We start from the raw sequence: 27,463 nt of genomic DNA, 5'->3' as shown, positions 1-27,463 counted from the left end.
TAGCAGGAGGAGAGGAAACGCGCACACAGACACACTATGGAAAGCCCGTGTCAGGAGATCATACCATGGAAAGTGACAATACCAGGGGCTGGTGTTTGCTCGCTGAGATGTTTAGTTCCCTTAGCCAAGGTCAGAGTAAAAGTCCTAAACAGAGTGGACTTGCTTTTGCTGATAATTTTGTTGTGATTCTCTGTTAGCAGAACAAAAAACTTCTCCGGTTGCTCCCAGGTTTCGATCAAAGAAAAAGTACAAATACACACATTCACAGGACCTATACACATAAGGTCCTGCACACATTTTGTATGGAGAGGTGTCAAAGCGAAGAGGCTGCCATGTTTCACGGCACCAGAGAGCAAATAGGGGGTTGGTACCTTGTGTATATGTATTGTGTGTACAGTGCTCAAACAAGTTCGAATGTGTTACAGTACAGCTTAAACTTGAAGGAGTGTTTGTATAGATGTGTAAAATAGTATGGAAAACATTTACCATACATTCTTTGATACTTCTATATGTATTTGGTCTTTATGGTCCATGTGGTAAATGAATGAGCACAACTGTTCCAGGTAACATTGTGTTTGTTCACTCATAAGTGATGGTTCAAAATATGTCGCTGGACATTTCTCAAAGTCTTTCGCACAGTTTTAAGGTGTTTATTATTTAAAAGTGAATTATTTGGCAAATAATATATATATATTTTTTGTTCTTTGGTAAATGGTTTATGGTTACTTAAAGGGGACCTATCATGCAAAATGCACTTTTGTACGTCTTTTATACATGAATATGTGTCCCCGGTGTTCCAGGGAACTCACCAAGTGTCAGAAAACACAACCCTCTCTATTTTCCTCCATACCCAAATCTCTAAAAAAGGGGCTGCAACGGATCTGATAAAAACTGATCCAGATTTGAACACTGTCCTGACGTCAGGACGGTGGCGCTACGGCTATTGGGCCAACTCCACCAATCAGGAGGAGACAGCCACGGCCATTGCCGTTTGAAAGCGCTGGAGACGCTGTAGTACATATGCCAGGCCAGTAGGTGGTGCTGTAGTCTGACACAAAAGCAGCGAAGAAGACTTGGTTACCATGGTTACCCTTCTGTTTATTCTCCGCTGTGGCTTCCTTTCTCCCTCCCCGAGGCAAGCGTTTGTTCCTTCTGCTTTAATTCAATGCAATCCCTCCCCGTCGAGGCAAGCACTGTAATTCTCTCCGGTTAGTCCACCAGCAGATGACAAACACCCACCTCTCCGCCTCTTCCAAGGAACGAGGGGACCGTGCGGCAGAGTTTCAGTTTCAGTTTCTTTCGCCGGTCAAGATGTCCGTTAAAGTTTAAATCTTCCGGACAAAATTAGAAAAGTGCCGGTCAAAGGTCTTCTTTGTTATTTATTGAGCTTTAAAACAAATGAATAACGACTCTATAGGCCTATAATAACACGGAGGACGGAGATCTATTTTTCTCCCCCTCTTCTGACAGCCCAGCAGCTGATCAGAGCACGTCTCCCCTCTCCTGCAGGGGGGCGTGGTCAGCTGCAGCTCACAAAATCAGACCTGTAGACAGCAAACAACACATAGAGCGAAATGAGGCATGGCTAAAATACATGATCTGTTTGGTATTTCGAAAACAGAAACGTATAAATATACCTTATATAGGTATGGCCCTACAATATATCATTTAAATATAGCATGATAGGTTTCCTTTAATAAAACAGTGAATTGCATTTAAATTGTCTGTGTGAAAGTGTTTTATAATGTTTACTTAAAGGTGGGGTAGGTAATTTTGGAGAAACCAGCTCGAGATCGCTAGAATTTGAAAATACACAACCGGAGAAAATCTGCCACTTCCTTACAAAGCCCCTCCTCCAACACACACGAACGCGCACATGACCAATGAGGGCACGAGATAAGTTTGTGCACAGATGGAAGGCTGACAGGCAGGTAGGCCATCCAGTTATTTTAGCCGGGCCAGCTAAAATGATTGGTCGTGCTTTTTACAGTACCACGGCTTCCACAGATGACATTTTTTAATGGATTTTTGGTCAAAGCACTTAAGATATTCATTGCTATCGGGATGTTAAGAGCATTCCATGGAATATATCAAAAAGTGTATCTCGAGCCGGTTTCTCAAACTTACCTACCCTACCTTTAAAATGTGTACTTGAGTTATAGTTACTTAATAATATTGATGTAAAAGAAAAATCTCTATATTCAGTTTTGAGTTCTAAGCGAAGTTTTTAATTGATAGTGGGGTTTATACAGCTAAAGGTTTTTATTTAAAGATAATAAAAAATATTGAAGTTAACGATACTGAACTTGTAATTACCTGACATCTTGTGGGATTTTTCAATAATAAAGTTTAAGTTCATCAGTTCAATAATAATAATATTAATAATAATGATATATCATAAACGTGCGGCGATTAGTCGACTAATCGCCTGAATTGACGACTGTCGTTCGACGAGCACATCCTTTGAGCCCTTTAAACGACACAGTGTATTGTTCACATTTGGCAGTACTTTCACTTTCTAGTCAACAAAATATCATATAACAATGTATGTACTCTTTATGTTTAAGTGAGGTGGAGACATTGAACATAGACTTTTTAAGTTTTAATGAAATGCTTTAGTTTATTTGTATTCAATGAAAATGCATATATCTGACTTTAATGCCTGGCTTTTTGTACCTTGGCAATACAATTAAAAAAAATGTAAAAGTTAATTAAAAAAGTTAATGTAGGACTTTTATCTAATTCACCAGCACCAACACTAAGTGCAAATATATTCACTTCAGGTCAGAATGACTTGCTTGAAGTGAATATATCTGCACTCTTTGTTGTTCGGAGTTGGAATCTCTATGGTTTTTCCACTTATTGTAAATCATGGGCAGTGGGTGAGGACGGGTGGACAGAGGGAGGGAGTTGAGGAGGATATTTCTTTAACTGTGTTTTTTTGTTTATATCCAGAGGGCATAAGAAATGCCTCTCTGGATATAAAGTGGGAAAACCTGCGTTCCAGGAGAAACCCAAATGCAATAATACTATAGAGAGGGTAAGGAAGAAGGGCAGATGAAAGACGGGCATGAGGTAGATGGAGGTGGGGTGAGGAAGATGAAGGAGGGTTGAGGGAGGGGAAGAGCGATGAAGAGGGGGGATAAAAGGGAGCTACTGTTGTCGTGAACAACTAGCAGCAGCCTGCATTCTCCTAGTCTCTTCTCCTCTCTTGTTTTTTCTCCTTTCTTCTTATCTTTTTCTGCAGCCTTGCCTTTCCTGCCTGGGTCTTCTTCAAGTGGGGTAACTCCTCCTGGTCCTTCTCCTCATCCTCCCCCTTCTTCACTTTGCTTTCGCAGCTCTGGTCTTTATTGGCCAGGTTGTCCCCCACCTCTGTTACTTTCATCTCCGTCGGTGTGACTTTCATCTCCCAGCTATTTGGTTTCCTAACTAGGTCCTTTGTGGACTTTATTTCATATGTCCTCTCTTTTACTCCTGTCCCCACCGCTGCTGCCAAGCTAAGTGTATCCTCCTGTCTGCGCTCCTGGTCCTGCAGCACGACCTGTCTTGCTCCGGTCGTCGGTAAGAAGGGGAACTCTTCCAGGTATTTCCTCTCATCCTCCAACTCTTCGGTTCCACAGCTGTGGTCTTCATTGGCCAGGTTGTCCTCCATCTCCTTCACTTCGATCATCATCGTGACTTTCATCTCAGAGCAATTTGGTTTGTCAACCAGGTCCTTTGTGGATGTCTCCTCCTGTTTTAATTCTGTCACCACTACTGTCTCCACGCTATGTTGTTTCACAGCCGAGTCCTCAGTGACCTTCTCCTCCAGTTTGAGGACTTCAAACTTCAAGTTGACTTCCTCTGCCAAGCTTTCTTGCTTCTCAGGCAGGACCTTTGTGGGCATTTCCTCCAGATGCGTCTTCTTGTCCTCAATCTTCTGGAGTTTCTCCTTCATCAGTTTGGTTAGAGAAGCCCAGCATTCTTTTTTCTCAGCCATGTCTTTTCTGAACTTCTCTGCCAGTGACTTTTTATCTTCCTCATTCCTTTTATCGCTTGTCCCGATTTTTGACTCTGGACACTGCTTTTCCTCTTGCAGGACCATTAGACTCATGTCTGGTTTCTCAGCCAGGATGTTTAAAGATTCCACCTTCAGTACATTGTATTTTTTTGTGGTCACTGCAAGCTTCTGAAAGAGAAACTCCTTCTCCTTGTTCAGACGCACGATTGCAGCGTCCCTGTGGCGGATCTGATCCTGCCAGTTGTGCTCTATTCCCATCAAGTCGGCATTTTTTTTCGACAGGGTCTTGTTGGATTCTGTCAGACCCCTGATTACACCGTCCCTGTGCTGGATCCTGGTATTCAACATATTCTCATGTTTAGGCCAATTCACCTCAAAGTGCTTGTTTTTCTCTGCCAGGACACGTGTTTGCGTGTCCAGAAGTCCATATAGGAACTCCCAGTGTTTAATACACCCTTCCAATGCAGTATTTCTGCTGCACAGCGTGTTTTGGGCCTCTGTGAGCCTCTGAGCGGCTTCCTCCTTCTCCTGTCTGCAGCTGACCTGCTCACACACTGCTGGGATCATTATTCCAGCCATGGCACAAGTCTGTTTTAGTCTTGAATTGAGCGTAGGTAGAATAATGAAAGTCTGTTTGTGCAAGACCGTATTTCTTTGTAGAAGACGGTAAATGTTTTGAGTAGACTTTTTGTCTGGATGGGACTGTATTGTTCCTATCATGAATGTAGGTTTCCGTAGAAGTAAGTGTATGAAGTAAATCCGTTTGACCTGCACACATGTTCAGAATGCCAATGGCTTTGATGATGACCTCATCGTGACATCATCAAAGCCGTCAAGTTATGACATCATCAGCAGATGGATGCCAATTTCATCTTCTGATGATGTCATAACCTGGCTCTTGACAAAAAATGGCCATGAAAAAATAGGAAAGTGCACGAGGTAAGCACATTTACGTGTAATCAGATCACTCACACTGACAACACTAATTTGGACAGGAAGTTCAGGAAAAGCAATGAAAGATTTTGTATTTATTTTAAAATTTGAAGGATCACAGCTTTGTTTACCGAGATGCATTCAAAGTTGCAATCCTTAACCTTGTACATGTTCATGTATGTTCATACATACATATTCTGCTGTGGCTTAACACCACAACAGTTTTAAATTTGGACCGTTTTAGAATGTATTTGAAAAAAAAGACAATAGAATTTCCGACATAAACGGACCAAGTGGAATTTGGGCACAGAACGCTACTTTTAGACATTTTGTATAGCTGTTATTTTGTTGAGTTGTTTGGCGGCAATTGTTCTCTGGTAGGTAGTGGTGCAGTATATATGTATGTATATATATTTTGAAAGTCAAATGCAACCCAACGACTAAATAGCATTGTGAAGTGGGGTTTATCAATCTAAATGTCAATGTTGTCATTATTTTACAGACATTAAATACCATCAACATACATTTTATAATAGTAGGTTAAATAAATGCATTTTAAGTATATTGATAGCAGAATTTATTTATTTTTTAAATGTTGTGGTTCAGAACCTTTTTTTAATTTTTGCATTTCCCCAACTACTACCAAACTGTTGAATGAAGCTATACACATGAGGTAATGGCAGCTCAGGTGAAGAGGTTGCCCCTTTGCAACGAGTCCCCTAACCAATATACTCCCAGCAAAACTGGCCTCTGCATTGTTTTTTTTAAAAGGCTCTTAAAGGGGACCACCTCAAGACCTGACAGATTCATTGCCACTCGTCCATGAGCCAGCCTAGGAGGAGACGCAGGAAGCAGAGCATGCAGGGTAAGGAACACGAGCATCTGACATTAACATTCTTCCAGTTTACTCTTCTCCTTTCAACACAGCTTTTACAAGGGTTTGAAGAAAGAAGTGATGTTGACATTGCTGGAGACACAGTGGCAGCCTGCTTCCCTCTGACAAGGGCTTATTAGCAGCACACACACAAAAACACACATTTTAAAAGTTCAGAAATCAATCCTACCACAAATATTCATCATTACCAAATCACTTAAAATCCATTCAAAAAATCTGTGTGAAGTGAAACAATTGAAATACATGTGTAGTCCATACTGAAGCAATATCTTGAAGTCCTAACATTTATTTTAATGTACATACATGTCTTTATCTATGAGTATTTATGAAAAAAATGACTTCATTTTCAAAAAAGATACTAAGCGCTTTTACATACTATTCTACAGTGCCTCACTTTGTCCACGTCAGAAACTGCCATCAAATGATAATTGATTATTTTCCACATTCACTGCATTGAGAAAATTGATGTCCTGATCCTACCAACCTTTTATTTATTTTTAGAATTCAAACTATTTCACTGCCACTTTGTTTACATTATGCAACTGTTGCATTTGTCAATGATAAGCAACTACATTGATTTTAAAGCATTGCATCAATGGTACCATAATAAATCCGCTATGCCAGGGCTCTAGATTAAAAGCCTGATATAATACAATACAGACTTTTATGCTGTACTGGCTATGGGTTCAGAAATGGTGGTTTTAATGGGTCTAACTGATTGTATTGTTTTTACTTTATTATGAGAGTTGTAGTTGAACTTCTTAAAAAAAATCCCACCCCTTGCCTGTATGCCACTTGCATTACCAAAGACAATATGATTCTGAAAACGATAATAAAAAGGCCAGAAATATCCCTAGTGATTAGCAATGGGTAACAACCACATGTCAGAAAACGACCACTAATAATTGATAACTGTTAGCAGCAAGTTGAGTTTCTGTCCAGGTATGTGTGTGTAGATAAAGAGATCCTAACTGTGTCTGTATTGTAAACACTGTGAAAGCCCTGAACCCAAACCATATAGGGCTCATTCTTCCTAAAGCCTCCCAAACCCCCCTCAGCTGGATCAAAGTGTGGGTTGTGTGCTTAGGTTTTAACACGGGGGGGGTTTTACTTTCTGGCCAATTGTTATCGCTCCTCAAAGTGCTAAGCCCATGAGTGAGGCCTTGGTGAACACTGCTGCCAAAGGAGTGTCTGAAATGTGTGTGTGTGTGTTGTGTTAGTACTCCTCCCTGCCTGCAGGGGATAAGGCAGATGCATGGCTTTAAATTGGAAGCGCATGTTGCAGGACATCACACTTGTCATTTGTGATTAAACCTCATGAACATCACATTACAGCAAGTCGTTTCTTCAGAACAGATAACAGTTTCAGGCTTGCTGCGCCAACAAATCACAATACTGACTGCCCCCTGCTGGTCTCTTTTCCCCAACATCACCAAGTGTCAGGATCAATTTAAGAAATAACTGACTATATGACTTCCTTCCTATGATAGGGCTAGAACATGGCTAAAGCTAGCCAGGCTGTAAACATGGCAATGGCTCCTCAAATGAACCCTCTTGATACAGGAAAGCTCCTCACCAAGTTCCTAAAACACATAATTATTTAGCTGAACATAGCTAAATCATCTCTTTGAGTATTTCCAAGAAACACTAACATATTTTAATGTCCTTTGGGAGTGCATGAAGTCTATACAGTAGTCTGTTAAATAGTGCAGTTAGATTTTTAAGAACGATAGAAAAAGTTTTGTCACTCAGTTTTGTCACTACATCCTCCAGGGTTGACTTATAAAGACAGACTGATTTTCGTAAAACATGAATAAGTGCCAACAAGTTTAAACAACTGCATCAAATCTCAGTGCTCATTAATAAGGAAATAGAAAGCTCAAGGCATTCGGTTTTTGCAATTGATCCTGGTTTACGTATTTTTGGCAATAAATAAAACAACGCAGACAACAAAATATCTCTCCTGGCCAGATGACTGAATCTTCCCCATGGTATACTCCAAGTTTAACAAATATTTCTCAAGTGAGGATTTCTGGGAGGCATGCCTGGCCCATTTCAGAAATGCATTATGGGAACTTTGGTGTTCAAGAAGGTGGATTTGTCATGTTTCGCACGTGATTGTAATCAAAATCATAGAAGGCTAGCGTGATCTTGCAAGGGTAACAGGTTTAGAGTTTTAGTAACTCATTAACAGAAGAGGAAATGATGTCATGTTGAAACAGACACCAAGTCAGATGGAGGAATCCAACTCAGCCTTGAGGTGACACTCTCCATTTACTACTTTATTTTTGTCAGACCCATTGAAGTCGCAATATTGATCATTAACAGCATGGTTATGCAGTCAGAACTTTTTGAGCAATTTACGCTACCATACAAATAATCTGCATTCTCCATTATGTTTTAAAGGAATTATATTTGAACCCAAAATACCTTTGCAGTTTTAAATACTGTATGTCATTAATGTTGCGAATTGAAAGAAAAAAAAAAAGACAAAGGGAAAACAAATAATTTGCTAAGTTTAGGTGCTGAAATACTTGATTGGGTTCACTAAAACTCTTTGGTTTGGCTTAAAATACGTACGTTTGTTACAATACTTAGCTATTGTGCGCAAGTTAAAATATGTCAAAGTTGACTTTTGATACAACCCGGGAAAAAACGTCTCCTCGTTCCTGTTTTCCCCTTTACAGCGTGAACTTATGCTTACTCTGATTGGAAACGTATTTGTGATATGTCAAAATCAAATTGAATATGGAACAAAATAAACCCTAACCCTCAAAACGTAATTGGCAATGCAGTTTCGTACGTAAGCATAGTTTTTAGAAGACCAGGCTCAAGTTGCTCTCAGGGGGCTTAAAGTATAATGATTATGGCATTTGGATTTATGACAAAGACATTTGCTTCAAGTTTATGCTAAATTTAGATTCAGATAAAGCTGGTAGAGCAGAGGGTCAAGTTAAGGGTTTATTGGTGTAAAGAAGCAAGCAGGGTCTTTACTAGTATAGTAACACAAAAGTCTGTGTGTGGTGTTAGTGAGGACGCACCGCCTGTCAGCTTCAGACACCACACACCCACTGAACACGGAGCTGAAGTTCTTCACGGCACAAACTGTAACCCATGGCGATGGTGAGCCTGCCCACTAGCCGGGCATTATGCAAATGTGAATCACGCTTGACTGGCGACAAGACTCCAGTGAACGCGCCAATTGATCAGAAAATAACCAACCACCATTGAAAGACTCACTTTTCTGTCATTTTGTGCTCCAGTCACATCTTCATACTGGCTGTCCTTTCTTACTTATCCCTGTCACCATGAATGGCTAAAATAATTAGAGTCTATAGAAAATGGCGTTGCAAAAGACCCTGAATTGCAGCTTTTTCCAATTGGCCACATTGGTTTGACATTGGCCGGTTGAGTTGTAAAAGTTGGGGTCGCATAATTGTGTGCCTCAATCAGAGTTCAGCAACATTTAAATCAAATGTAATGACAGTTGCTGGGTGGGTTGTTGTTTTTTTGGATACATTACCATTGGAAATGTATTGGCAGCAATGGTACAGAGGGAGAGAGAACTATACCGCAACACGTATACAAAGCAAGACACAAACCCTAGTATACATTCTAATGCTGCGTTCACACCGGACGCGATGCGATGTTTGGGGGCGGCGCGATTACATGTAAAGTCAATGCAGAGACGCGGTCAGACGCGAATTAGCTCCGACGGCGAGCATGAAGCGGTGGACGCGGCGCGAATCACGTGTATTACAATTTAATCACGGTAAAATATGTTCATTTTTGTTGTAGTTGTAGCTCCCGAGCCAGCGCGTCTTGTTTGAATGATGCGAGTAAACACAGCTGGCAGCCGCGGTGAAACTCGAGCGTTTAGAGCGATGCGATAGGAGCGATTAGAGCGAAGCGATGTGAACGCAGCATAAGTTATGCATCGTTTAAAACAACTCTATGTAGCAATAATTATGACGTCTATGGGCATTCGTGAGGAAATATGCAAAAAATCCCACTTTAAAAAGGTAGTAAAATTCAATGGCAGTGTCTCCATCTGTTGGTTAAAAGGGACGGTATCATTAAGGTCTTACCTTATTGTAAGGAGTTATGAATTACTTTAAAAGGCCTTGTGTGTTTTAGACAGATGCCTTCAGATAAAAGAGAGAACTAAGTCGTTGTTTTGGCTACAAGCTGCAGTTTGAAAGAAGGAATGTCTTCACAATCTTCCTTATTCTTCTCATGTCCCGAGTCAAAATGGCAGAGACCAACCCAGACATCGAGCAAACACTGTCACGTGGTTTTCCCAAGCAGATAAAAGAGTTTTGGAAATGCAAATGTTTGGCCAGCCTCTGGGAGAATGTGAAGCAAACAACTTTCTGTCACCCTGATGTGTTTGATTTTTGCAGACTTACCTACAACAAAGGATCTATGAGGGTTAGAGTACGGCTGGTATTTTAGCTGGATGTGTACCAAATAGGATTCACAAATAATGATTGGATATTCGTTAAGCCATAAATCAAGTATGATTGTTGGATTTAGTCTACCGTTTTATGAAAATATCAGAAAGATAACCACTTAATCTTCAACATTAAGTTCACTTTAAGACATTTAAGTATTGTTGCTGGTGCAGGAAAAAACGTTGACTAGTCAGAATAGTAGTAGTCTTTTGCCACATTGGGTCTAATTCATCTCAGACTACAGCTAACATGTTTTATTCAAAATGTAAACTGCCATTCTAAAACAACAAACCACCATAGAAGGAAAAACTTTGCAAATGCTTTTTGTTTGGTTAGGCCCTTTGAGTCTTCCATTAACATTAGCTTGTTATTCAAGGGAGGACGCGAAGGCATCGCAAACTAATGAGACAATGTCATTTCAAAAAGCTGTTTGTATCATAAACAGCTGGCTTCATAGGCTTGAATGATCAAATTACATCAAACATGTTCTGTGTTATTTATAATTCATCCAAGAGCCCTAATTCGGATCAGGTCTGATTGGGTCATTTTCAGATTTGGACCCATGAACTTCTAGTGTGGCACTCCTTAGATTGGCTTCAACAACTGTTTTCATTTATAAAAAGTATTTGAAATATTACACCCAACTATGTATGAACATTTGGTTAATGAAGGACCCATAAATAGAGTGGTGCAGTAATGAGTCCAAAACCTGGAAATGACTTCATTTAATTTGACCAGTTCCCTCGTCTCAAGTCAAGGGTTCTTTAAACTGGTTAGTGGTCAGAAGCTTGATATACAGTCTGTGGTTCACACAAGCTTACAAGATGTTCACGTTTTGTTCTACGACATGAAATATGTCAGTAAATACTCCACTCGTAAATGTCCAAAGCTTTTATGCTTCATAAAAACGGCCATTGCAAGTAAGTGACTAAATGAAACTACTAAACGTCAACACGAGTCTGCCTTTATTTGACACGTAGCCATGCGACCGTGATATAGTTTGATGACAGCATAACGTTAGCTTTTTACATCTGCAGATGGCATTTACTCTTCAAATATCACAAAATGGTGTTAATATGTGGAGATTATCCTGCTGAACCAAACGTTTCAGTATCATAAACGTGTGTTGGCCGCAATTCTTATTTTTCTGCAATAATTTGAAATCCAATAGGGAAATCCCATTGTTTTTTGTCGAGGGAGACCTTGCCATGCTAACTTCTGGGTCACCCTACAAAAATATGTACACTGCAACACTCTATTGTTATTGGCCCGAATAATAAAAAATAAATGCAGCTCCTTGACGGGCGTCTCACACTGTCTACAGTCATGAAACAAGCCTTGTCTTCTTTAAAGTTTTAACATTTTAAAATGGATGCATTGTTATCTGTTTAAAATATAATTATGGTTTTGGAAAATAAATGTATGAAAATATTGTGCTTTAATACAATAAAGATTTCAGAATTGTATCTTTAAGCAAATGTCTAACATATAGATAACAAGTCAGGAAGCATTAATGCATAACATCAGAATATTTATACTAAAATATAATTATTTAAAACCTCTTTCCTGCAATGAACAAATATACAAAAGCAATCCAAGTCTTTATGACAGCATACGTTATTTTTGGGAAATGTAAATGATTACCATGGCCCTTTGTTTGGCAAATATATGGTGTCCTGTGAATGCTAATCTCAGTCTTATTTAAAGAATGCACTTGGCAGGTGTGAAAGCATTGGCTACAGGGGAGCTTAGTGGTAACATAAGACACAAGACAATCACACCAAATGACAAAGAGATCCCGAGTATGTGCCGCAACAGTGAAAGTGCCGAGGAAGGAATGTTATCCAGTGAGGTGATAAGTAACAGTGTTGCAACGCAGGCAGCTGCTCAGCGATAAGGCAGCCATTAAACGGCTTGTTCGCTTTCATCTAACACTGTTTAAGGCTCTTTATCTAGCTACAGCCTGTTGAATCCATTACTGTTATCTCAGGTGAGAGGAGCCCAAACTTTCCAGATAAAGTTTAGTGTGAAAAAGATCCTTCTTTTTCATTAACGCTGGGATTAAATACTTTTTACAATGCAAATATGGTATTTTTTTTAAAGAGCCTGTCTTAACGTGCATAAACGAATACCCATGGAATTATTAGCCTCTGGCTTGATTTGCTACACAGTTATGAACAGCCATTGACAACACAATACAATGATGTGGAGGTATTCAGGCTATTTACAGAGTCATGCCATGAAGGCTTGCCAAGGCACACAGGCACGCAGAAGGCAAAGACGTAGCAGATTATGTTCTCAGACCTTTTATGACAACTGTAATGTAAAAAATAATAAAGTGGGCTTAAGGGTAAAACCCCTCAATTTAGGTAATCCAATCTGCTATTCTTGCAGTCTGGGAAAGTCCATGTAGAACCTAAGAAGCTCTGTGCTATGACTCAAAGCTGTTATGCTCTTTACCCTATTACTGCTGGTATTCAATCCTACTGCTGCTTATCTTGTCAGGGTTTTTATACATTTGTGGATGTTCCAAACAGTTTGCAAAATATGCCTAAAATGCACAGCTCTTTCATTTTACAGTAATTCAGATGTATTGGAAATACTTTTATCATATTGTTTCATTTTGTTATAGCAATTTTGTTGTACAGCTTAAATGTTATATCAGATTTAATTTATATAATAATAATTTTATATTTGTATTGTAATTTTCTTGTTAAGAGCTTTCATTTTAATTCAGAGATAATAAACATGTTTTTAAAGTATTTTTGTCATATTTTTATTGTAGTTGCTTTTAATTTGAATTTTGTTTTTTAGCATTCATTTTATATCAGATATATTTTACATATGTTTGCAGTCATTTTTCATATTTATTTTAAATGAGATATAGTTGACATTCTTATTTTCGTTTTTTTCTATTTCATGTTTAGATTTTTGTAGTTGCTTTTATGTTTAATTTAATTTACTCTAGCTATGTTTATGTTGTGCACCATTTCCACCAAATTAAGTTCTATGTATAGAAAACCTACTTGGCAAGGATTTATAAAAAGGTGGAAACAATTTCTATACCATGTTGTATAGATTGGAAAGTAGGGTTGCAAAGGGATAAAATGTTCATAGTTGACTTTTGGCAAGTTGAAAAGTCTGACAGGAAGTCGAAGAGGACAGTAAAAGCACATGCGCAGGTGAGCAAATGACAAAATGTACATTGTATGTTTACCACCCATTTCTTTATACCGTGACACCTGTGGCAGCAGTTTACCAAGAAACCATTATACTTCTGAAAGTCTAAATAAAAGTGAGAAAAAAGGTCATCCTGGTCAGACTAACATTAAAACAGCCAACCATGGTTCTTAATAAAATGTATGCTAAAAACCTATAAACCCAGTGCCATTTATGAAGCAGCCCAGCCCATAATATAATGCAACCAGATGTATTAGGATGTATTACAGGGATAGCTGTCTATGTACAGTACATACAAATATACAACTAAATCTGTACACAAATACCTTTCATCTGATGTTACATATAATTGTATTGCCTTATATACATGTGAGAGTAAAATAGAATCAGTATATTTTCAGCAATAGAGAGGCGAAGTCCTGCCCATCTACTTCCGACCCATGGGACCTTATTTTGTGAAAAATGATGTATTGAAGTCAATGGTGAGAGAAAGATTATCTTTCGACCCCGTTTGAATTGTGCAACGAATTACACATATGATGTTTGTCAATCTTAAAAAATCATTTCCATGTCAAAAAAGTCACAGTTTGTCGTAAAACTGTTGAAATATAAGACTATGAAAAATACGCAACTAGAAAGACTACAAATCCCAGAATCCCGGTCCCGCATGCTGGCTCTTACGGAACCGACTAACTCCCCTTGTATGTATGTACAGCTCTCAACATGCCCAGACTTGTAATGATTTTCACCTCTTTTAATACTTTTCGCCTCATTCTGAAAGAAAGAAGTGAAATGTGCCAACGTGGCGGCCGTCTTGGTGTGTGGTGTGAGACGGGAGATGTAGTTCATTGAGCGGTTTCACACAAAAAAAAGTGTTACTTCACATTTTTACGACACATTTAAATTTTTTTGACTTGCAAAATTATCTTTTAAATTGACAAACATCATATGTGTAATTCGTGGCACAATTCAAACGGGATCGAAAGATAATCTTTCTCTCTCCATTGACTTCAATACATACTTTTTTCGAAATAAGGTCCCATGGAGGTCCCCCGGAAAGGGAGGGACTTCGCCTCTCTATAGTGTTAAACAGCCTTGGGGATACCGTAAATAAAGTACCAGTGGTGAATATGATACAAAAATGTTTGGCACGATGGTGACACTTGTGTAGGATTTCTGTCGCGTGCAACACTTGTGCAGAATCGGGACCAAGAGTGTGATTTAATTAAAGATTCCTGTGCCGGGTGGATAGGTTGGGACACACCCGCCCTCATTAACAGGGATCAGGACGGGAACGTGGAACATGTGCCGGGTTTTTTTATGGGGGGCTATTGAGTTTCTACTCCTGTTCTACTAATAATAACTGCAAGACAGAACAATCAACTGTTGTCTCCCTCTGTGTTGTCTGTAAGGCTCTGGGGACACAGGAAAAGCATTTTTGTAAGAGCTGTGTTATTCCCAGAAAATGAATGAAGAAGTATTATTAGGGTTGGGAAGATTACTTTAAAAATGTATTCTGTTACAGTAGTTACGAGTGAGAATTTAATAAGTAACCTAATCTGAGTATCAAAATACAAAATAATGCAACCTGATTATTTTTTGTTACTTTTAAATTACCTCAATATCAAATGCAATGAAAATAAATATTACAAGATAAATGAAACATCAATCACATTTTTTTGACTTAAGTGTTTTTTTAAGACAACAGAACAATGTGACCTTAGAAAAGAAGAAACCAAGATGTTTAGGATCAGAAATGTGTCCTCTGCTCAGAGATTTTATTTATAGAAACCCTGCCTTTCATGAAGCATATTCAGGCAGCAGTCTATACACCAACACTGAAACACATGAGCACATACTACAGTTTAAAAAAGCAGAAATAAAATCTGAGCTGACACACAGTTAGCTCACACACACTATTTTATGAACATATAGGTTCACCTTCTGAATTAAAAACAGAACAAATGAACCAAAGAAAGAGAACACCATAAAGCAGATTCAGGCACAGATTCACACTTCAAGTATTAATCCTATTACGTGTAATCCGTTTCTCCCCAAGCCTGACTATTATAATATGTATAGTATGATGCCTTAACTTCCCCAAAAGTTACAGTGAACTACATTTTTTTGCCTTTGACAGCAAGTACTCTATATGTCCATCAGAAACGTTATGGTTACAATTCATTATGCTCATTCCATTTCCCCCCCCAAGTCCAGTGAGGAACCACATTCCGGTGAAAATACCTGTGAAATTCCACTACGGTGGAATGTGTAAGTGTGCAAACGTATCCTTTTAAAAAGCAGTGAGGTCGAACTAGCAACAATGATCTGCCTCAGCTTGTTACAAAGGGAAAATAGAGAGAGGGAAAGAAGAAAGGTCTTTCTTCCTGTGTGTATTCAGAGTAAATGCTGCATGTCAAAGGGGGGATTTATTACGTCCCAAAAGAAAAACATTCTCCCGATGATGAAAACATGATTGGGCGACCTGGGTAGCCCAGTCTAACTTCTGCTCCAAAGTCAAAGTAATTACCCTTGGAGCCCTGTGGCATCCGACCTTGGTGGAAAAGACCCCGGGAAAAGAGAAGAGTCACAAAGACGCATTTTGAGGCGAAAGGGATGCGACCTGGGAGAGCCCGAGCTCCCTGTCCATCACTCGGAAGTCTTGTGAATGGCTACAAAGGCCCCCAGAGTGAGACTTTGTGGGATTTCGACGTTGCCAAGAGCAAATGCCACATCGCCTTGCCAAGTATTAGAGAGAAGACAAGAAAATCCCCCCACACGTTGCGAAATATCAACAAAACTGCAGCATAAAGGCCACATTCATGGGTGCACAAAGCCATAGAGGCTGCATGGTATAAGGCTAGTGGAGTGTATTATGTTGCACTGATGCCAAAAGGTCTGAGGAAGAGGTGGAAGTCAGGCCTCTGCTTTACATTCCAAGAAAAGGGGCACACAACCGTGACTCTGGCGGAAAATACAGTTACCCTGTGCCTTAATCTATCATTCTGACGGTCACTCTATCCACTGTGCATTGCCAAGTGAATTAAAACACTTTAAGAAGCTCAATGGACGCCTTTTGTGTTCCATTATCTTCTGGTTCCACAGGCTTTGTTGGCAATGCTACGCATCACCAAATCAGTAATGTCTTGAAAGGATGTTTGGAAAAGAAATATCCGCTCATCGGATTCACACATCCTCTCACCACAAGGATTTGAAAGTAAAGGCGTTGACTTCCAAAATGGATGAAAAGGCTCAAATTATCGGAGCATTCCATGCTAGCTGTTGGCTCAAGCTAAAAGATATCTTGAAAAACACACATCTACATTCTTGGACAGCATTTTGAATACGAAGTTGTATACTTAATGGATGAGATTTCAAGGTCATTATCTAGAGCTCATGTCAAAACAAATCTGATGTGCTCTGATCTGAAAACAAAGAAGAAAAAAAATACAGAAATATCTTAATTTATGTGATTGTGCCTTGCATTAAATTGATTGCATTTTATTTTAATAATCTTAAAGAACTGAAATAACTTTTGCTAAGCGTAATAACTCTGCCATGGAGGTTATGTTTTTGGTTTAATTTGTAACAGGTTTACGGTAAACGACCGCTTTCACACCAAATACTTTGCCGTACTTAGTGCCCAGCACTTAGTGCCAGCACTTAGTACCCCCATGGAACTAAGTACAGATCGCGTTCACACCGGAATAAGTTCCCTGAGGGAGGATTACGCAAATGAAGCCGCTGACGTCACTTCTTCTTCTTCTGCTTTGGCTTTACTGGCAGGCCGCAAACCACTTCACGGCGTATACTGCCACCCGGAGTCCCCGGCCGGAAGTCCCCGTAGTTGGGCACTGGCTTCAGTAGAAGCTGCTGGGACTCCCAGCAGCTTCTACTGAAGCCTTCCGAGTAAATCGCCAGAACGCCGACACCTCCTCATCACTCCACCGCTCCCATGTTTTTTTTTGTGTTGCCATAAGTTATTCTCTCTCCGTTGGTGCGCGGGGCTAATGCTAATGCTAATAATGCTAATGCCAGCAAATACAATGGCGGCTTCACAAAACTTTTCAGAGTTTTACGGGGCGTGGTTTGCAATTCGTCCCGCCAATCGAAATTGGTAGTTTTTTCTCCCCAGGATAGTACCACCTCTCTAGCAGGGACTAAAAATGGGGGTAAAAGTTCTCGGAACTAAGTACTCTTTTTGGTGTGAACGCAAAATTCCAGGCACTAACGGAACTAAACGGGAAAAGTACGGGTAAAAGAACTCCGGTGTGAACGTGCCTCCTGTAGTTATTGCATTCAGTATGGTGAGGAGAGGTGTGGAGGCCAACAGATTTTAAACGACAATACCCATCAAAACCACAGCTTGTGCACCTTTTTGTTGTCTGAAGATACAGAACTATTTGCATTTTGTTGTGCAAACATGTGTTGTAGACCAAACATGAAGCTTGAAACTCAACCATTGTAAGCTTAATAGTCCTAACCTCTACTATTAACATTGTTCCTCTCTCCCCTTTTGGCTATGGACCAGGGGGTAGAGTGGTCCTCTACCAATCTGAAGGTCGGTGTTTCAATGCCCAGCCCTTGCAGTCCACATGTCATTGTTTCCATGCGCAAGAAACTGAACCCCAAATTGCTCCCGATGGCTGGGCTAACAGTGTATGAATGTGTATAATAATATCGCTTTGAGGGTTTGCAAAGATTAGAAGATGTTATATAAATGCAATCCATTTACCATTTACTCTTTCACACTTTAATATATTTATACATGAATAGCCTAATCATGAATGCATCTGAAGTTTCTAAAGTAGATTAAAAAACCGTAAATGTTCTTTTCTTGTTTCTTCATTCTCTGCATATTATGCTTCTTTTTACTTTCCTGATTGCTGTGCATGACTTTCCCATTAAGTAACAGGATCAAATTATCCAATTACTGGGAGGATTCTGTGAAGTATGCAGAGTACTTAAGTATACCAATCTTTGCTGGTCCGAGCTAGTTTTACCTGCTGGTAGCGGCATGTGGGAGAGGTTTACCACATCAAGACAGACAAATGCAGGTACAATAACACAAACAGTGCCTTTGAAATCTTTGAAATCACTGTCAAGATAAATCGGGTGCAGTATTTTCTGAAGAATGGGTCTATTTAAGGAAGCTCCCTACTCTGAAATCAAATGCAAAATATCCGCAAGAGGTTAAATTCCTGTGTGCACGGGCATTAAAGGGTACAATGACAGGGGTTAACCTAGCCAAGGCATCACAACCCTCTCCCGGGTCAAGCACACACTGGGCACCTTTCCACAGAGGAACACACAGAGAGGGTCTTGTTCTGCGGCCCATGTGCGGGTCAGCGCCGGCAGGTAGGAGTGAAATGATAGGCCTCCCCAGAGACACAGCACAGAGGACGCACTGTTTCACAGCTAAAGCATCCACTGGAATGCAATATGGGGCGGCAGGTAACTTTCAGTTCACCGCATACCTTTATCAAAAATCTTTAAATTTCAGGAAAGCCCCGTCCGCCGTCTGACACTTTGGTGGGAATTCAGAAACAGGGCGGATAGAGAGGTGGACCTGACAGGCATCAAACTGAAATAACGGATTTGTTTTTGTGAGGAGGGAGAGTCGGGTGCAGTCAGAGTTTGGTCTGCCCGCTACTTGAATCCAATTGAGGGGTTGGCACAGAATACCTGTCCTAGATATGTTAATATGGCTGTATAATGGTTGATTGGTTCATCATGTGCATTGAGCTTAAAGGTGGGGTAGGTAATTTTGGAGAAACCAGCTCGAGTGCGCTAAAATTTGAAAATACACAGCCGGAACAAATCTGCCACTTCCTTACAGAGCCCCTCCTCCAACACACACGAATGCGCACATGACCAATGAGGGCACGAGATAAGTTTGTGCACGAGATGGAAGGCTGACAGGCAGGTAGGCCATCCAGTTATTTTAGCCGGGCCGGCTAAAATGATTGGTCGTGCTTTTTACAGTACCACGGCTTCCACAGATGAATTTTTTTTATGGATTTTTTGTCAAAGCACTTAAGATATTCATTGCTATCGGGATGTTAAGAGCATTCCATGGAATATAACAAAAAGTGTATCTCGAGCCGGTTTCTCAAACTTACCTACCCCACCTTTAACTACCTCTTTTATAATAACAATAACACATATTTTTTATTTTAAAATGTACTTACTACCACCTTACAAGGTTAAAATGAAGGCACATGAACAACTGGGCCTGATCTCATGTAAGTATGTGTTTATTTGTGCAAAAGTAAATTACGTTTAATAAGGGAAAATAAAAATCCGAGAATTCTAAATTCACTTACAACTTTATTACATAATATCCAAATAATATGAATACAAAATAATATGTTAATGTTTAGTCAAATGGTGCTTTACATAAGTAAAACATGGGGTAGCTACACAAGCACAATGGAAGTAAGTAAACCGTTAGCTCTGTTATTTAGCTAAGCAGGACTGTGCTGCCACCTTTGCTGCTAGCAGCTAACAGATAACAGCTAACAACTAACAGCTATCAACTAACAGCTAACAGCTAATAGCTAACAGCTAACGACTATCAGCCTACGTGAACTAGCTCTCCTCAAGTCAATTTCAACACGGTCTGTTGTTCACAATGTTGCTGCTTTGTAATAGTTACATGCACAACTTTCTTCCAGAGGAATATCTCTGTTCTGTCACATATTTTAGTGATGCTATTGAATACAGAGTTCCACAGTTATGGAATAACTGCCTTTGTTGGTGTTGTAGACTTCTAAATAGCCACACACGTCCTCAGCTGTACAAAGGAAAGAAACTGTAAAGAAATGTTGCATAATTTGCTAGCTGGCAACAGCCAACACCTGCATAGTTGATATGTTGGCTTATAGACAACAAAAGCTTTTAAATCTGAGCTAATGGGCTGGGCGTGGCTGCTTGGGGTCTTATTTGGGGTGGTTAGCAAAAGCTTTTGGAGTTGGATCATATAAAAGGAGGGAACCAAAACAATGAACTGAACATGGATAAAATCCATCTTATGGAGTGCCAATTATTATTGTTGTAACTAAAAACAAAACTCACACACAACTGGAAGATTAAGTTAAAAGAAAAAACACAATTTGTGAAATGCTACTTATATTATGACTACATGGAAATTGTTTCCACAATTATTCATTTGAACTGTTATTCACCTTAAAATTGCTTATCTATTGTTTCTGTAAAGGATCCTCAAAGTTATCCCTGACCTGGTTTTCAAGATGTTCCAGCAGAACAGTATAATGTGTCATCTTCATTTAATGCATTTCAGTCCAATCATGTTCTGTTCTTCTGTCTACTGTCTGTCAGCCCAGGAACTGCCATTATATAATAGCCCCTAGATGCAAAACAAACAGTGCACATTCTTCAGAAACCTATTCAAGAGCCCCTCATCTGGTTCAAAGTCTTGGCTGTTTTCTTTGGTTTTATATGAGGGTTTTACATTCTGGTCGATAGTTATCGCTCTTCAAAGTTCTGCACTGTGGGCAGTGGCGGCCGGCCCATAGGGGCGCTAGGGGCGCCGCCCCCCCTCTTCCCACATAACATTTTTTTTAAATATATATATATATATATATATATATATTCAAAAAATATATTTTTTATTTTTATTTTTATTTTTAATAAACAAGGTAAATATTATATAATTGGTATCAGTAAAATGTATAATCTACAATAAAATCTCGTTTAAAATTGTGTTACGATGTCTAAAGTTACTGATAAGTCACATGTTTCCTGCCTGCCCTTGCCCGTGTATCATTACCCTCTCTCGTCTGGGCGCTATGCACAGCGCCCAGACGAGAGTGCAGCAAGTGCAGCAGAAGCCAACTGTTGCTATCTTTAAACTATGCCGCCGAAACATAATTTCAGCCAATCAGCGTCGTCAAATCTGATGGTCACAGGGCTCCTACGTGAGCGCCCGGTGCAGTCTGTGAGTTGTTTGGACTCGTATCCAAGGAGACAAAACAGGAAGCTGTCATACACTCTGGAAGCTACCATTAGCAGCTAATGAAAACTCAGTTTTTGACATAAAAATGGAATTATGGATCATCAATCATTTTTTCAAAGTGACAGACACATTGGATTAACCTGCGTTTTTCTCGTTTTTGATCAGAATTATTATTCTGCAAAAGGTGAGCATATCTCCGTGTTTTGCTACCTAAAGCTACGTCGTGTGATGTCTGTATTTGCTTCCCCTGTCGCGAGTTCTGATCGCTCAGTGATGATACTTATATTTCTAGAATCTGTGGAATCTCAGTTTGTTAGCACAGTTTATGCTGTAGAAACTATGTCCAGGACAAGGTGTTTGGAAGTTTTGGAAGATTCATAGCTAACCACACTGAAGTTATGGAGGTATTGATCAGTCTTCTCATATTTTTAAGCCTCAAATTGTCCTTCCCCCCCCCCCTCTAACATCACCAGAAGTCATAATTTAGGGGGTCTTTTCTCAAAAAAATGCCCCCTAGTATTGTTTGATCACCATTTCCACAGCCCCACCTAAAATATTTTCCACCAGCCGCCACTGACTGTGGGCCTCCCTGAGCGCCGCTGACAGGAGCAGCCCAAGCTCTCTTCTTCATGTCAGACACAAACCACAAGCATCACACAAACACAAGGAGCAGATACCACAGGAAGCAACTTCTCTGCACCTGAGCAGTCCTCAGACACAAACATCAGCATGAAAAAAGCAAAGGTATTCAAAAATAAACGGAGATCAAAGCATTTGCCAAGGAAAATAATCATTCAACACAAGAAGCATTCTACGGTGCCTTCAATACAGAACCATGGAACCTTATAGTGTTTGGAAATTGATCCACATTCTGACAACATAAACTGTGTCTCAGCAAGAAAAAGCTCCACGTTTCCAAGTTCCTTCTGAAATCTGTGTGTGTGATTAGTAACACTCAGCTTCTCTGACACTTGGCAACTTCTCTGGAGCGACTACTTTCAACACTTCAGCATCACTTCATTCCTATTCAACCACAGTTCTGCTGGCTGAAGTCACAGCTCTCCCTGTGCCCACAGCCCTGAACGCCTCAGTGCCAGTTGCTGGTCTGTGCCAACGGAAAACTAAGCATATCTGGGAAAAGCCCTCCAAGAGGTCTATAAGTGTCTCTTTTGGTGTTACTTCCTAGGAGCAAAGGAATTATACTACGTAATATACAGAATATTTCAGTGCGCTGGGCATCTAACCCAGTTATACACATCCATAAGTACTTGTATGGTATACAGTTGCTATTAGGTAAAGATTGTGAAGTAGATCAGATAGGAAAATAGGAAATGCATTCATATATGTTTAAACAGACTAGCAAGCGACTAGACGTGTCAACCTAAATGGCTAAATGGAATGTGGTAATATTGGTAAAGCGGCTTCTGCCACTCAAAGAGGTGGTAGGACAAATGATGTACTACAAAACTACAAGAGACCTGGCAATAACAGTGACAGGTCCATGATCACGGGCTCTCCATCACATCCGTTTTCAATAACTTCAGGTTTTACAATCAGTCTAAATGAACACATTTAAGAAGGGGTACTTGAGCTCATCTGATAAGGCTGCAGGGATATGTCACAGAAGAACTGTTGCGAAACCCTTACCACAACTTTAGAGCACATAAAGGCATGTGGAAAGAGGTCCTCTTTCTGTGCTCTCTTTATCTTTAAGAGGATAATATAGTGCCATGGTTTTAGTGAGCAGCTATATAGACAAGATAACACCTTGGGTAAATACAGAGCATCACAAAAAGTTGTGTCATATTTTGTTGATTCTACCATGTCTGATTAAATAAAGTCCAGAAAATATGACTTATTAATGTTAAAACCACAATGTCAGTTTATTGAATACAGCCAAGCTGAAGCCATATTAGAATTATGAATAGGGAAATAAGTCCTTGGTCCATGACCAACTTCAAATATTGTCACCAAACAGACTCACCTAACCGAGGCTGATTACAGCCAGAATTTGGTAAAGTGACATGATGAGTCTACATCAAATGGCACATTTTCCATGGTTTATTTCTCTGTGATAATAGGAAGAGGTTAAGCTGCTGGTAGGAGTGTTTGGAAAATGTTTAACTATATCTACAAGTTCTAAATATTCTCCGATGGGACCCGGTGCAGCGTGGTTTCCTTAAAACAGAAGCTAAAAGCTGATTTCCACACATAGAAGATAAATCACCCCTGACTGGTCCGCTGTGTGAAGTGAGGTTTTGGGTCAGACAGAGAAATCAGTGCAGGTCACTGAGCACATTCCACAGGGCAGAGATTACAGCCTCTGACTGCAAAGCACTATTATATTTACAATGTACACACATCTCACTAACCAACACAAACACTCCAGCAGAGGGAAAGAGAACAGAAATATTTCCATGACATCAGTACAGGTAGGGTCAATCTGTGTGCGTTTTTATCTTGGAGGACAAGCATGACTGAACTTGGCCTTTTCTTCAGGGTTGCACTTGGCAGTCATTATAGTGCATGGTTCACCTCATTCACTCACAGAGGTCTGTGAATGCCTAATGTCAAAGCAGGTATTAAAGACACAATATACCTGGATTGATGATTGTGAAGCTGTTTCTGTCTTATGTAACAACCACGGGCTATATTCTGCTCTGCCATGTGAACTGGCTGAAACACTCATTCCTTTTAGACAGTGGTGTACTTAAAATGTTGAGGTACTTGAGTATTTCCATTTCATGCTACATTTGTACTTCGACTGCACTACAATTCAGAGGTAAATATTGTACTTTTAATCTACTACCTTGAAGTAATACCTTTAGTTACTTTGCAGATGTAGATTAGTGATAAACAATAAGATCAATACTTTAGATACACCTGGATTATATTCACAATTAGTTGAAATTAGGTCCACCTTTAGCTTGATAAACACACCAATACATCAGTAATTATAACCAAAACATAATATAAATGATTCTGAAATGGGCCAATCTGCATAATGAATACAGTTCCTTTTGGAACCAGTGAAATATTTAGATGCCAATACTTTTGTTATTTTACTTGAGTAACACTTTCAATACAGGACTTTTACTTGTATCAGAGTATTACTACACTTTTAAAGGACTCAGTACACTGCTTATGAGTTTAAGTGGAAGCAAAGGTCGACAGTTATTATCTGAATATCTGACATAAAGATAGTCAGTTGGGCAGTAAGAAATCAATTTTACATGCAGATAAACACCTGGAAATACACGCACCTGGTCGGCACTAAACCCCTGTCAGCTCGTGTTTGACTCCCACTCGTGTGTGCACTTTGTCAGTTACCTTTGTCAGGCTCTCTTTCTTCTTCTCCTCCTCATGTTGGTGAACAGGCATGAGCAGAAAGTCCTCTTCACAGCAGATGAAGCTCACGGTGCATCCCATCCGAGCGAACCCACACACACGTCCATTCAAACTCAACTCCACTCGGTTCCCCTTTCACGCCTCCGCTGCGGGACTTCACTGTGACTTTATCCCGCTAAAACAGCCTGCAAATCTGCGTAGGCGGCCAGTCATCACTGCGGTGTTAAATTAGTGTTATAAAATGTGTTTTTTAGAGAAGTTTTGCTGAGCTCCCCCCGCCTCGCGCACTTTCTGCACGCTCTCAGCCTCCACGCGCTGCCTAATGCCACACTGAGGTGAAGAGACTTCCCTCTGCACACACACGACACACACACACACACACGCACACACACACACACACACACACACACACACACACACACACACACACACACACACACACACACACACACACACACACACACACACACACACACACACCCTGAGGAAACACACACACACTGAGGACTCACACACTGAAGACTCACACGGGTACAGCACGATATTGCTACTTTAACCTTAATACATTAGCAATACTACAGTGTAAAATACTCAATTACAAAAGGCATTAAAACTCTTATTCTAGTACAAGTCCATAGGTAACCTATTGGCATAAAAACATACTAAAAGTATAAAACGTGTTTATTATGCATAATGGCCCATTTTAGAATGATATATTAATTCTTAATTATTTGTATTTATATATACTGCATATATATTTTTTTTATTATAATAGTTGATGCATTATTGTGTTCATCACTTCAATGTTGCACTTGGTAAAGGTGGGGTTTTTTCACTTTAGCTAGGTAGCTTAACCTGTAATAAAATATCATAATTTATTAGTTGATTTATATTTTTGTTTTAATAACCTAAATCTACAAAGTACTTTGTAACTAAAGCTGTAAAATAAATTCACTGAGGTAAAAGTATAAAGTAGAATAAAGTGAAAATACACAGGTAACACATTTTTACTGACAGTACTTCAGTAAATGTACTTAGTTACATCACATTAACCCTCACACCTTTACCTTTGTGTTTTCATGTTTTCTTTTATTGGTGTCACTCAAAACTAGAAGGTATTGAATATTTATCAGCAGACACAAAACTCTTAACCCAATAAATGAATGATTTGATCTGAGACTGTTTGTAGGGAAATGTCTATTTTCTTTTGTTTTAACCCTCCTGTTGTGTTCGTTTCCCCCACTTACTTTGGTGTTCGCGGTCAAATTTGACCGGTCCTGTTTTAACTGCTATTACATTAAAGGTCCCATGTCATGGCCATTTCTACTGATCATAATTCCATTGTTGAGGTATACTAAAATAAATTTATATTGTGCAATTTTCCAAACTCACATTGGTTTCTCATACAGCATATGTGTATTCACCGGTATTCACTCTGTCCTAAACGGCTTGTTGGAGCTCCTGCCCCCCCCCCTCCCTGTGAGCCCAGTGTGCTCTGATTGGTTGGGACGTTGCGAGGCTCGCTGCTCAGTGAGCTGGCTTACTGGTGTGGTTTCCGGGTCGGCGATGCAGCAAGACAGCGCGAAACTCATCCTGAGCACATACAAAGCCCCGGATGTTTTTTATTTAGCCCGGACAATTCTCCCTCAATAATATAATACATTAACCGTGCTTTACCTGAACCTCATCATGACACTAGAGAGGACGGCAGGATTGTAATTTCCCAAGAGGCAAGACATCAGACCAATCACCAGAGAGTTGCATGGAAATAAACGTGTCTTATTGGCTGACAGGTACCTATCCTGTGACAATGTTTAAACTGTCAGTCGGACTCAGAGTTTTTGAAGATGGACATAAGAAAAACATTTCTTAAAGGTCCCATGTCATGGCCATTTCCACTGATCATAATACCATTGTTGAGGTCTACTAGAATAGATTTATATTGTGCAATTTTCCAAACTCACATTGGTTTCTCATACAGCATCTCTGTAAACTACGTGTATTCACTGAATTTCTCTCTCTGCCTTTAACGGCTCGTTGGAGCTCCAATAGCTCCAGCCCCCACCCTCCATGTGAGCCCAGTGTGCTCTGATTGGTCGGGACGTTGTGAATCGCGCTGAGCTCCGTGGAGGTGTGGTTTCCTTGTTTATATATAGCGATACACAGCTAAACACAGCCAAACTCATCCTGAGCACACACAAACTCACAGCCGAAGTAAAAACAATAAGTGTGGCTTGATATTGAGTAAGAAAAAGGTTGATAAACGCTGTGAGAATGGGTCTGCAGAGAGAATTTCGCCGCGATCCCAACTGTCTGTTATCAGCCTGCAGCCAGGGAGGATAAATCAGCAGAGCTGCCTGCACTGAGTGTGTGTGTGTGTGTGAGGAAGTCTGTGGATTGGTCAATTTGGACCAATCAGCGGGGGCTTAACGTGACGGCTCCGCGGACGTAACGTAACGGCTCCACGGATTGGTCCATTTGGTTCCGGGTACCGCATGACCGTATCGCGTCATAGCTCTGGGCGTGGCTACTGGGTATCCAGACGTCACGATGCCCAGTAAGAACATGAGGAATCTCCAACGAGGCGTTTTGGGGAGGTCTTTTCTGTGTTAGAGTTTTACTCCCTACAGGGTGTACTTTGAGGGTTTTTGACTCTGCAGACCGTTTACATGGAT

At 40.1% G+C, this 27,463-nt stretch overlaps 1 protein-coding gene across 2 annotated transcripts in view; it reads right to left on the bottom strand.

Moving 5' to 3' along the window:
* The window catches only part of tns1b (tensin 1b), a 217,699-nt gene extending 192,633 nt beyond the window's left edge, over nt 1–25,066 (bottom strand). Inside the window, exon 1 of one of the 2 annotated variants that reach the window (XM_034134700.1) lies at nt 24,771–25,066. In XM_034134700.1, the coding sequence (XP_033990591.1) occupies nt 24,771–24,869 (99 nt within the window). In that variant the 5' untranslated portion in view covers nt 24,870–25,066. The remainder of the gene's footprint in view (nt 1–24,770) is intronic. The other variant, XM_034134702.1, reaches the window with a different exon arrangement.
* Nucleotides 25,067–27,463: the final 2,397 nt, after the last annotated feature.

Source organism: Trematomus bernacchii, unplaced genomic scaffold (genome assembly GCF_902827165.1).
Source record: "Trematomus bernacchii unplaced genomic scaffold, fTreBer1.1, whole genome shotgun sequence".
Lineage (NCBI taxonomy): Eukaryota > Metazoa > Chordata > Actinopteri > Perciformes > Nototheniidae > Trematomus > Trematomus bernacchii.
Note: the sequence above shows the minus strand (reverse complement) of the source record. Positions and strands in the feature narration are given on the sequence as shown.